This window comes from Pipra filicauda, unplaced genomic scaffold, assembly GCF_003945595.2.
Source record: "Pipra filicauda isolate LSUMZ 115617 unplaced genomic scaffold, ASM394559v2 scaffold177_size2800117_pilon, whole genome shotgun sequence".
NCBI lineage: Eukaryota > Metazoa > Chordata > Aves > Passeriformes > Pipridae > Pipra > Pipra filicauda.
Genome location: NW_024104284.1, coordinates 83816 through 97274, shown reverse-complemented (window position 1 = coordinate 97274; position 13459 = coordinate 83816). Strand labels below are relative to the sequence as shown.

The 13459-nt window shown below is 40.4% G+C and overlaps 1 protein-coding gene across 1 annotated transcript in view; it reads right to left on the bottom strand.

The window, feature by feature from the left end:
* Nucleotides 1-13459, bottom strand: part of PREX2 (phosphatidylinositol-3,4,5-trisphosphate dependent Rac exchange factor 2) — a 114972-nt gene that overhangs the window by 31914 nt on the left and 69599 nt on the right. The window contains exons 31-33 of the mRNA XM_039379838.1: nucleotides 11821-12038; nucleotides 6461-6563; nucleotides 3743-3886 (exon numbers count right to left, since the gene is read on the bottom strand). Coding sequence (XP_039235772.1) covers nucleotides 3743-3886; nucleotides 6461-6563; nucleotides 11821-12038 — 465 coding nt within the window. The remainder of the gene's footprint in view (nucleotides 1-3742; nucleotides 3887-6460; nucleotides 6564-11820; nucleotides 12039-13459) is intronic.

Here is a 13459-nt window from a genome sequence, read left to right as displayed (position 1 = left end):
AGCATTGCACAGAAATTAAAAAGAGGGGGAAAAAATGAATGCGCTACCATTCCATTTTGGGGTTGTTTTCCTAGCAACAGATTTAAAAAAAACAAAAAACAAAAAACCCCAAAAACATTCCCCCAGACCCTTTGCTTTCAGGGCTTCATGGGGTGTAACCTTCTCTTTAGTGAAGTCAAATCAAGTGTTTGAAAGATTCTCAAGAAAATGTGGACTGTAAAAATAAAGATCTTCCCATTAAGAGGTCAACCTTATTGATCTATGACATAAACCACAGGGTGAAATGAAAGTTTTTGGGGACAAGCATTAAAGACCTTACAATTAGGAATATGGTCACTTTAGTAATCCATACACAATTTAAGAATCCATCACCCTATTAGAAAATGTAAGCAATACGCAGAGTTTTGATGGAAACATGCTGCTGTCTTACAGCTTCAGCTCCACAAGGAATATTAATTCTGTTTGTACTGCTTAATGTGAAAGAACATGCAAACTGCACTCGCTGTGCTCTCAGAGTTTGTAATTCTACTTCTGTGTGAAAAATATTAAATTTCAACAGACAGACTTGCTTCTTAACTTCCTTGGCACTAAGTCACACGAGAAAGCGCACACAAAAATATCCACTGAACTCCATCTACAACAGCACGTTAGTACAAACAGAACTGATAATCCCTACTGCTTATTTTACTGGCACGAAGCTGGTTTTATTCAATTAGATTACCCAACCGGGAAACTCAGTCATCTGTCGGGACTGGCTGGAGCACACATTTCTGCCTCTGCAGGGGCCATGCTCACAGGTGCATGCAAGCACTCCCACACTGTGTGCTTTGGCTCTCCTCTCTCTGAAGGGTTTAACATTTTTCTACCTAATTTATTAGAAAGCTCTTTATAAGGAAGCTTTCCTTACAAACATGTCTTCTATGGTATTCTTCCATCCAAGTTAAGATATTATGGTCTGAATGTATAGATAACCAAACGGGAAAACAACTTTGAAGAATGGGTAGACTCTCCTAATGGGACAAGGTCTACCTAGAAGCCCACTAAAAGCAGAATAGCACAGGGATCTATATTGTTCTGTGTCTTTATCACTGACATGGAGGAGGTAAGTCAAGCTTGCAGCAGGTACCAAACTGGGAGAAGCAGTAAATATACTCAAGTGCAGGGCCATATAAAGAGGCCCTGCACAGGATGGAGAAATCCAGCAGGAACTTTGTGAAACTGAACAAGGACAAATGTCAAGTTCTGCACCTGGAAAGACAGAGCCCAGGAGCAGCTCTGCTGAGAATGAACTCAGGGTCACGTTAGGCAGCAGGCTGAACATGAGCCTGCAGTGTCCTCTGGCAACCACGATGGTCAAGATCCTCCTAAACCATATTAACATAAGCATGGCCAGTAGGCTTAAAGGAGTGCTTGTCCTCAATTTACTCAGAACATGAAAGCTGCAGACCAACTGGAAAGAGCTGAGTAGAAGGGCCACTATGACGAGCCAGCTCTTCCCAACAGTGCATGCTGGCATGACAAGAGACAGTCGACATAAATTGAAACAAGAGATGTTTCAACTTGAAAGAAAGAAAAAAATATTTTCCATTAGGGCAGTCAAGTAGAGTAACAGACTACCTAAGAGGTTGTGCAGTTTCTGCCCTTGGTGTTTGCAAGATCCTATTTGTTGGACACCCGAGCAACCTGGTTTCATGTCCCAGATGACGCTGCTATGAGCAGGAGGTTGGACCAGAGATCTCCTGAGGTCCCTTCCAATCTGAATTATTCTACGATTCTATGAAAAACTGAAAAATGTCAAAAAACATACAAAATTTTAAATAAACTGAATTTTAATTTTAAATAAAGTGTCTCTCATTAAACTTATTTATTGCTGAGATCTTAATTCTAATGTAGGAAATAGAGAAATCTAAATGCCAATAGCAATATCTCAACATTCTCAGCCTCTAGTCCTACAAATCAGGATCCATTTGAATATATACACACCTAGGTATACGGTTGCACGAAACTGTTTTTTATAAATGGAGGGATAGATAATATAGCCCAGGTAAATATTAAAAAAACTTGAAAAAATGTCTACAGTGCCAATCCTGCAAATACATAGACTTTTAATTTTAGGCATGGAGCTATGCCACTCGGAATACAGCAACACAGAGATAAAGAGACTGATGTACGCTTACCTGTGTCTCTGACAAAGTATTACAAAACCATCATTTTCTAAATGTTCCATTTGAAAATATCATAAACCATTGTATTTTAGGCAGGAAATGGCTCAGCCCTGATAGGCTTGGGAAGCAAGATTCCATTTCACAAGGAACTTACATTTTTAGCTAATGATTTTTAGTTACAGATGGGAATGTACTGAGTTAGTTTGATGGCAGCTCAGCCAAACCTCATAGGAATGAAGTAAAAAATAGAATCCCAATCCACTCATTAATGAGGTAAAACCTGAACAAAATAATGATTTAACCACTAGGATTTAAATTCTTATCCAAGACTTCCTATTCTTGGAGTCTAATGGACTATTTTGGAGGGAGGTCCTTAAAAATAAAAGAAATTTGATATGGTAAAGAAAGAAGAAACCTTCTATACCACTGAACATTATTAAGCATATGTAAACACTTGAATGGATCCTTGCCCTTTTCCCTTAGCTTTCTACAAATATGCTTATCCAAAGAAGCAAATATTTTGGGCTTCTGGAAACAGAAAGGGGAAAAAAATTTGCAAAATAAATCCTGTAGCACACTGAATCCCCTCCCCAATCTAAAAAAAATTTAGTATTTCCAGGAATTCAGGAATTCCTGAAACCAAGCTATTTTCTATTCTCTTTCATGTGCCTTTTTGTCTGCCCTACTGAAACATGTCTCCTGCTCAGCATTCGCATTTTCCCCTATGCCTGAAATCAATCTCTTCAAAAGAAATCCACTGAAGTCTTTATTAGTTTGTTTAAAAATAAGACTTCAGGGATCTTATCTTTAAAAAATAGTGTATTTTAACTTTATAGTAAATTCAGCTATTTCTCCATGTATCTTTCTGTTCACTATTTCCTTTTACATCCTGCTTATCTATCAGAGACCAAGCCCTTCTCGAATCCTTCATTTGTATGCCTGACTTCCGCCTATTCCTTATAGACCCTTGAAGCCTTTCGCAAGGTAGGGAGTACTTTCAGCTCCCTCTGAAATCAAAGGCGGCTCAAGGCAATGAGCAGCTCACATTCACCATTTCAGTGAGGCAAACTTCACGCTCTTGATGACTGTAATGACACCGCTGCTAATGCAGGCTGCCTCTAATTTATGAATAGGCTGAGCATCAGCTCCGCCATTCCTTGCTTTGTAATGTTTACAGAGCAATAACTACAAACGCCTGAAAATGTTATTTAACTCTTCATAACATTTTAAAGAGACAGAATTCTCAGGGGATAACAATTTAGTCCTCAAATATGAAGCAATAGAAAAGCAAGTTTCATGGTCTAACTATTGTCCATTGCTGTTGGAATCATACAACAGGCATAAACTTAGAAACCTATACCCATGCCTCTATTTTTTATCACAAATATCAGCATTTCTTAAATTTACATTTTAATTCAAAGATCTAAATAAATGCCCACATTAAATGATGTTTAAATATAAGCATTTTGCCCTTATAGTTACAAAGGATTTAAATCAGAGAAAATAGGTGAGGTTTTAAAGAAAGTTAACTGTTATGTGAAAGAAGCAGGGTGAGGGTGAATTAAAACTCAAGTTACCTTGTGAAAAAAGTACTGGGTGGATTTTAAATCCCCCTCCATTCTTCAGCCTTTGAGGAAGCTGTTCAAAATGGTAACTATCAAGGTAGAAGTAAACCTTCAGCGTTTGCCGGCTTCCTTCTGCTTGGTACGTGATTGGTACATCTAAAAATACAGCCAGTGTCACAATTTCATTGAAAGCAATGGCACATCCTTTTACGGAAACTGTTGCACCCAAAATTCACATGGTTAGATAAAAAATTACTGCAGACACAACTAATATATTCAGTATTTTACATTATACATGGTGTTGCTTTGGTCAGTTTTGGCCTAACCATTATAAGGGAGTAGATAAACAGAAAAGCAGTGACCATCATCTTTGACAGACTGTCACTGACAAGAAAAATACTCAGCAAATAATGTAGTTGGAAACATTCTACTTGTATTCCCTCTAAATAGGGAGAAACATAGAATGGTTTGGGTTGGTAGGATCTTAAAGATCATCTAGTTCCAACCCCCTGGCCTGGGCAGGAATACCTTTCACTAGACCAGGTTGTTCAAAGCCCCATCCAGCCTGGCCTTCAACACTTCCAGGGATGGGGTATCCACAACTTCACTGGGCAACCTGTTCCAGTGCCTCACCATGCCCACAGTAAAGAATTTCTTCCTGATAGCTAATCTAAACCTGCCTCTTCCAGTTTAAAGCCATTCCCCCTTGTCCTATCACAACATACCCTTGCAAAAAGTCCCTCTCCAGCTTTCTTGTAGGACCACTTTAGGTACTGGAAGGTGCTATAAGGTCTCCCCAGAGCCTTCTCCTCTCCAGGCTGAACAGTCCCAGCCCTCTCAGCCTTTCCTCATAGGAGAGGTGCCCCAGCCTGAGGACTGCACATCTATCTCCAGCACACAGTTTGAAACCACTGGAAGGATACCTTTAGCTACATTTCACAGGCCTTCATGAAGTACACCATGTATAATATCAATGTGATATACAGCATCAGATTCTCTTCAGATTTGTATGGAATAGAACACAAGTAAATATACAATAGCTATCAGCATATTAATGAAATTATTATTGAAAATCAGGACTCAACTGAGAAAATAAATGTATTGTGGTAGAACAGAAAACTGTAAGAGAACATCACATGAGATTCTGACAGGCTAAATATTATAATAAATCAATTGGTGCAGGGTTTGGAGCAACCAGTAGCATCATATTGCAGTTACAGGGATTCCCCAACATACATCATGTGTATTATGACAGGTGATTAACATGCAATGAGCATTAGCAAAAGTTTACAAAAATTTCGTATTTAGCTAAATCTTTCAGAGAAAGTCAGTTTAAATCAATTTAATGTTTTTATGTATTTCCTGTTTAAGTACTGTTTCCATAGATGTCTCCAAGTTGAAAGCAGTAACAATAAAACATAGTGACTTGCATCAGTATTAACATTACGTAGTTTTTACACTGTACACATACCTAAATGGTAAAGATTCTAAAAGGACATTTTTCACTACTTTTGGTAATAAGACTTTTTTTCTTTTATTGATTATGCAGAAACATAAATGAAAAAAAAAAAAAAAGCCAGTTACTTGTCTTCTGTAACCACAACCAGGATGACTGTAGTGTCAACACTTAAACCCAAAGAAAATACAGAATATATTACAATCCTCGAACACATGGACTTTCCACTTATTTGCATAGGCACCTCAGTTGGAAAACACAGCAATATGAACAGTTCATGACATAGGTATAAGGTTAAATCCCCATCAGGAGGCCCTCCTGTAACATGTTGTTATCTGGTCCAGCAGGGCTTCTTTTTAAAACATTTCAAGCCTTACTTGAATTATACCAAATTAACTATGGTCTTATACAGGCTAATTCCTACCTGACTAATAGCCCTGTGCTACTGAATTCTTCAGACCCAAGGCAGCTTTGTGGATGGCTTTGTGTCTTCTGGTTTTGGTTACTGCAGAAGTTCTCTCATGTGTGGTCTCAATCCAGCAAAGGAATTGTTTCAGAATGGCTTGATGTGAAGCAGACATGCTTTCCTCCCTCCCAGGGGAGTTATGAGAAGGGAAAAAATGAGGACTTTTTGCTCACTAAATAAAGTTCACTGCAGGAAAATATCTACCAGATGAACACAGACTAATAAAGGAATAGCTGAAAATAAGTGAAGGGTATGAACAGCAGACTGCAAAGGCAGTTCCTTCCTGGTGAGTTGGGCGAGTTTTGGGAGGAAGGGTTCAGGACCTTGATTGTCTGCAGCAGCAGGTCTCAGAGAAACTTCTTGCCCAATTTAAGGCTATCCTAATAGTGTTTGCCATCTCATTTCAAGGAACTCTTCAACTATCTACTTTGGTTTTCAGACAGTAAAATGAAATAGGGTTCTCCATCTCACATCAGTTGCATTTCCCTACTAAGACATTCAAGATATTTTTACACGTTTCTTCAATAATAATTGGGTCTTCCAGGGACTTTCCTGATTCAGTCACATACTCTCAATGGAAAATTCAGCTAAGCAAACAATTTTGCCCCAAGGTTACTGACATTGCCAGATAACGATTCTGCATTTTCACTGATGATAGCTGTATCTCAGGACATCTAGGAATGTTAGGAGAGCTACAGATATACTTATTCTCCATAATTCCAAGTTACATAACATTCCCTGTGGGAGGTGATGCTATAGGAACAAAAAATGTTACAAAAACAGTAAAGCCCAGATATTAATTACTCACTCGCAAATAATGGTTCTGGCTCTGATTGTCTGAAGTAAAAAGTAACTTTTTCCAAGTCAAACAATGCAACCAATGTATCTTCTAGCATGGCTTGCTCATCAGCCTAAAAAAGGCAAAAGGAAAATTGAAAAGGTCATTTCAGCCAGATGTTTTCCCCAACAGAAATAACATAAGAGAGTAGGAGTTAAATTAACTACAGAATGTTGCGCAAAATTTCACTGATGCAGTGTATAACCTATTTAACTCCTAGATAATGTAAATATCTTTGTTTCTATTGGCACTTTCCGTTTTATTACTAGCCAAGATTATAAAAATGAATGTTACCATTTCACATAGTAAATTAATATGCAATTTATAGCTACCATTACTTCTTGTGGTTTTGTAAAACACTGGATTATTATATTATTGGGTTGGAACCAACTCAAGCATGTGGGGGGCATGGGGGAAGGATAGGTCAAATCTCATGGAGGTGAGGTAATGCTGTATCCCACATGCCAGCCCCTGTGAGTGTCCTGGGGCAACCCTGGAGCAGCTGTCAGTCACTGGACCCTTGGAGTCTGCTGGGCAATCCCAGGGCAGCTGCCAGTCAAAGCCAGCCTGGAAACACTTCAAGACACCACACTCCCCGGAGCCCATAATCCAGTCTTAGGTTGGCTGGCACACCAGGAGCACTGCCCCTTTCTCTGCCCCAGAGCCACAGAATGGCCAGTGGGCCAGAAGTCCCGCCTGACAGGAGTGGCCTCAGGCGGTAAGCACATAAAAACAGCAACACATGGCTCCATTTTCACTTGAGACCTACCACGAGGAAACTGGACTTACACAGGACTCACTGGTGGTAGATCTTTTTCTCTTACTCTCTCTCTTTCTTTACTCCTAATTCTTCTCTTAATCTCCTTTCTTAATATTTTGGGTAACTTGGTAATAAGTTGGATTTTGCTAAATTTTATGGGTTAGCAACTGCTAAGTCTGCATTGTGGAATGCTTTGTTTTTGTTGTTTGTTACCCTCTTAATCTTTTGCCAAGTTCTCTTATTTACTTCCTTATTTTCTAAAGTTATCAGTAAAAGTATCTCCTCAGAAAACTTGTGTAGCATATTCTCCTTGTTCTACCTCAAGGTATTAAAGAAGCAAGGGCTCTTCTAAATATTTGGTGGGGGAATTTTTGGAGCCTTGTATATTTTTTAAAGTGAAACTCCTGGTTGAGCTTGTAGCTCCAGGGCTGGGGTCTTACAGGCTTTTAATCAAACCATTTTGTCATTATTCTGTAAGACACCTGTCTGTAACACCTTGTCCTGACACAAGGTCTAGCTTGTAAAGAAACAGAGGGAAAATGTGAAAACCGAATTCTTCTTTTTAGAAATTTTCTTTAAAAAATACCATAACTTTAGGATTTCACTTATGAACAAAGATAAGAGTTCATTGTGTCCACTTCAAGCACCAATAATTGAACCAGCAGCTCAGAGCATGTACAGCTCAGGGTGACTTGCACGTTTACCTACAAAACTCTAGGTGCAAGTCAAGTATGTAGATATGTCAATATTCTGATTTGCACCTATGGTTCACTCTGTGTACTCCTGAGCTAAAGAGATAGTTAAAGAGATCCAGGACTTCTCAAGACACTTCACTAAATCTTTAAAAAGGAAAATATGGTTATCTTGACTTAAATGTTCAGGGCAATTACAGCAGAAATCACTAGTCACTTAAAGTAATTCTATTCCTTACACAACGCTCCCCTAGCACTTCAGGTTAGAAAGAGCCAAAAGGGAATCTGAGGCATGCATTTGTCGTGGGTTTCTGTGGCTGGGTTTGCTTTTTTTTTGGTAACGGAGGGGGGCTACATGGGGTGATTTCTGTTAGAAGCTGCTAGAAGTTCCCCCCTCCCCCCCGTGGAGCCAATGATAGCTGGCTACAGGAGGGATTTCCTGCTGATGGCCAAGGGAGAGCTAATTGTTGCGTCTCTGTGATAACGTATTTAAGAAAAAGTTTGTTGCACAGAATAAATTGGAGCCAGGAGAGTTGCCAACATGGCCCTAGCCCAGGGCAAGTGTGGTGCTGGAGCCAAGCGGGCCCGGGCAGGGGTGGTGGCCACAGCCTGGGGCCCCACGGCAGCTGGCCCAGGGCAGGCACGGCAATGGAGTTGAGCCGGGCCAGGCCGGCCCCGCCGGCGGGCACTGCTCCCCCTCCCATTCCGGCCAAGCCGAGGTGGGCCGGGGTGGCCCCACCGCATTGCAGCTGAGCCCATGCGGGAACAAGTGGATGCATGAAGGAGGACTGTTACCCTCGTGGGAGGCCCAGGAGGGAGAGGGGTCCTTCCCAAGATCTGTGACCTGTGGAGAGGAGCCTGTGCCGGAGCGGGTTATTCCCGGGTAGGACTCAACTCATGGCCCTGTGGGGGACCCACATTGGTGCAACTCATCCATTAAAGACTGCATCCTATGAAAAACCATCGGGCTGTAGAGATCCCCTGCACCCCATGGAGGAATGACCTTCGGGATGACAGATATGGAAGATCTGCGGCCCCGGGGGGGTGGAACCACGTTGGAGAGGTCCATTAAGGACTGTTTCCCGTGGGAGGGACCCCACGGAATAGGGGAAGGACTCAGAGCTTTGGCTCCCCTGTTGCCCATGGTGAAGACCATGGTGAAGCAGGCTGTCCCCTTGCAGTCCATGGAAGGGTGACCCACAGGACAGCAGACTTGGAAGACCTGTTGCTCCGTGGGTGGACTTCTCTTCCTGCACTGATGCAGGGGGAGGAAGGAGAACATGGAAGGAAGGAGGGGGGGGTTGGAAAGTGTGTTTAAGACTGTTTTATTTGTCACTCTTTAGCTCTTATCCTGTTAGTAATAAATTTTAGTACCATGCTCACACTGAGTTTTGTTTTGCCTGTGTGACTTCTCCCAGCTCTTAGTGATTTTAGTGGGTGCCTAGAATATGGCCAGGGTCAACCCACGACAGCATTTTTCCCCCTCAAAGAACTGAAACAGTAGGGAGGCAAAGAATAATAAACTAGCTGCCCCTAAATTGAGAATAAACTATAGTTTACTGAATTAAAAAACAGAAAAAAAATCCCATGATTTTCCCTGATCTGTATAGTGAAATAGCATTCCCCCTTGTACTTATGAAAAAGCAAATCTGCTAGAAATATCTTTTCTCCTGGTTCTGTTTAAAAAGTCTATGGACAGAGTGATTTTGTCAGCAGAATACTCTGAAAACCATACAGTGGCATGGGAAATCCCTGCACGACTGCTCATTCTTTATTGAACTCTGGCCATAACGAGTGTAATTTCCTTGTTTAAAATAACACGGATCATTTGTAAGTCAAATAGTGCTGAGAAGGTATTGAAAAATTTGCCTTTAAATTTCCCTTGGTTAAGAAGTGTTAGATAGAAAAGACAGAAGTTTATTTTCAATTTGACAATGCATTCTGCTGGTTTCTGATTATGTGAAAATAGCTAAGTAGCACACATTTTCACTACAAAGGAAATCACTATGATCTTGAAAGAAAAAATATAAGTATTCAGTGCTGTAAAGACAACAGTTGCTTTGTGGTAAGATGATAACAAAGCACACAGAAAAACATAAGACAGACACTGACTGAATTTACTTTTGAACTCTAAGGATTCCAGCACCGGGACATGTTGATGCTGCATGGTGCCAAAAAGCATCCAAGACTCAAGATATGAGTCCAAGCTCCCCGGTGCTTTCTTCACATATTCCTCATATGGATAAAGAGCTCCTGTTTCTCTGAGGCACTGATTTTATCTGTTTGTAAGCTGCACATGTTGTCCTGATACAGCCTGTCCCATGAAAGCCCACATTGGTACCTCAACTGCCTGTGAGGTAGCTGTTCACACTGGCTCAAGTCAATGCTCTCCAACAATAGCATAGACTAATACTTTATGATTGTGATTTAGAAATGCCTTTATTTTTTTTTTTGTCTCTTCTGCTTCTTAAGTTTCTCAGGTCACTTGTCAGCAAATCTCCTGCCAAGATAGACAAGGAAGGGAAAGAACACCTTTGATACTAGAAACATCATCTGTTATTTACGTGGAGTTTTATACAGTGTGATGGACCAAACCAGTTATTTTCAGGGAGCAGCCCCAGAGTTTGAGAAGACTGTCATTGAGCAGACTATGCAGACTGCTTCATGGTTCTTCCAGTTAGCAGGAACTCATCTAGTGTGAGAAGCATCTTAAAGAGCTGAAGAAGCACTTTGGATAACTGGAGACTAAAGGGCTACAAAGCCATGTCCCTTTTTAATTGTTTCTTAAGCCATGGCTCTTTGCCAAGGCTTGTGAAGAAAGAGCCAATTTCCAATTTCACTGATAGGCTACAAGGATTTCCCCTATAACAAGCAAAACAGACCAGCATGTTTAGTCCTTCAACTACTACAGACCTATAGGTATTTGGGGGGGAAAGGGTGATAAAATTAACTAAATCAGATACTTTATTTATCTGGCATTGTTGCTTATTGTAAAATGAAGTTCTAGTTATCACCTAATACTACATTCACTCCCGGGGAACAGCAATAATAGCAGTGGGGAGTCAAGGGTAAACTCCCTATCTGCTAACTCCAAGCAAATGATGACTATGGCTTTTTGGATTTTTAGCTTTTTGTAGATTTTAGAAGTAGCTGTATAATATCCTTTACCCTGTAGCACAGTAGTTTACACATTAACCCAACACTGTTACCCCATTCCATATCACTCTCTCAAAATTCCGTTAGCTTGTTTAGACTTCCCTCAAGGTAGGCCTTCATTCTGTTTAAGAACATCTGCACCTGGCCTGGAGAACAAGATACCACGCAGGCACAGCAACCTTCAGACCCAGAGCTTTGAAGGAACTCCCAAGGACTGAATGTGCTGTGATGAAGAGGAGGTTGAGGAAGAGGGGATCCCAGAGCCCCGTGCCTCAATTTCCAGAGGGGCATGCTGGGGGGAGGTGCTGGGGAGTGGATAGATCTGAGATTGGATGGGTTAATACCTTAAATTGTGGAACCCCGTGGACACGAGGATACATCATATGTATTCCTATGGGCCTCAGGCCTGGAATTAAAGGACCTATCCTCTTTATCTTATCTTATACACTAAGTTGGCTTGGAGTCCTGTTTTCTGCAGTCTCTTAAGGCAACACAAACATAATACGGTCTTTGTGGAAATCATATTTCCCATATCATAACCAAACATATCCCACATCAGTAATTATCTGAATTGCAACTTTTCCAAGTAGCAGCTAATTAAGTACCAAGGTAAGCACAAAGAATGCAGAAAATCACATTTATATCTAAGACTGTTTAACCACATCCCTGGTTCAGTGAATGAACAGGAGCTGTGGCCAAGCATGCCACATGGAGAGTCTTACCAGGTTTGGCGAGAGCAGGGACTGAAAATGAAGGAGAAGACCTGCACTGGCTATCTGTTCCAACCACCTTCTGCTGGCCTCCAGCGTCTCCATTTCATATTCTTTGTTGTTGTCATACATCTGATTTAAGGCCACCATTAGCTGCTCTGAAAATGCACAGACTGTGGCCACTAGGCTCTGACAGAAGACCATGTCTCGCCTCAGTTGTATCTCGCTATCTGTGATGGGTAGAAGCCAAAAAAGGAAAAGCAAAATGGAGCAGGAGATTAACTAACAGCAAAGGAACTGGGCTGGAATTTTTTTCTTTGGCTAAAAACCATGTCATTTTAATGTCAAGTAAATTACAAGGTTACAGCCTAATGTTATTCCTAGTAAATAGTACTCCACGACCAAATATTTTAATGTGGAAAATGGCAGATTATTTTCTAATTCTAAAATTATATATGAGTGTATTTAAAATCTGGAATTTAAAGTATTTCTTCACAAACAATGTACATTTATATTGTATATTTTGATGTACATGCTATCAGTTTTAAGTACTTTTGATGTCACAAGGCAATGGATGTGAGTTAGACCTCTTTGCTGCAATGTGAGAACAAACTGGACACAAAAGCATTTACTTTCCACCAGAAAACAAGGATAGTAAGAAGCAGTGAATATGACTGCATCATCTCCACAGCTACCAGCTGAGGAGGGCAGATGAACACTTTCTGCTATAAAGCCCAGAGTGTTGCTACCAGAACACAAGCTATCCAAATACAATATATATGAATATATATAAACTTGCACAATACATATGAATATGAATCTATAAAATAAGCACAGAGCAGCATTACATATTCAGGAAGCAGAATAAATTTACAGTGTCAGGAAAGTCCAGGAGGAAGGTCCCTAGGTAGATGTCTATGGATCATTAGCAGCTGATTTAAATTAGGAGACTAGCTAACCTATCAATTTATTCTGGAGGGCACAGGCATTAGATTAGCTAAAGGTCAAAAGAGTTAGAAATGGAAACATATCCTTAATAAAGTACAAAACTGTGGTGATAAATATTCAGTACTTCCTTCTCCTCTTTCCTGAAGGTCTTCAAGTAATTTTATCATTATGAGCTGTTAGGCAAACATCAGTCACAATGGTACAGGTAGACTTAATCTTTCTCAGAGCAAGAGAAGCAGATAGGTGATACTGAGGTCTTTTCAAAACCTAAAATATTTGCCCTCGCTTCTAGAGTCCTCTGCCCCTTTAGGTTTAGCTCCTTTTCCACCTTCTCTATGGATCTGATGAGAATTTGGATGATGGATAAGTCAGCAGAAATAATTCTGTACTCAAAAAAGTACCATTGACTTTAAAAATATATTTTTCTTGAGCTCCAAGTATTTCTCAAACTAACCCCATTCCATCTGCTTTCCTTCTGAAATCTTATTCATTCTTTTCCTCAACTACTGATAATGGTGAACACTCTTTTACTACCATTTCTATTCCATTTTCCAGCTTTTCAGGACCTTGGGAATGTTTTCCATAAGTGGTCAAATCACTACTGTTTCTGCACTGTGACTCAATGCTTTTTGTTTTGATTACTCAAATTAACCTGTCTCTCTCTCTCTCTCCAATATCTCAAGTTGTGCAAATCCAGTACAGA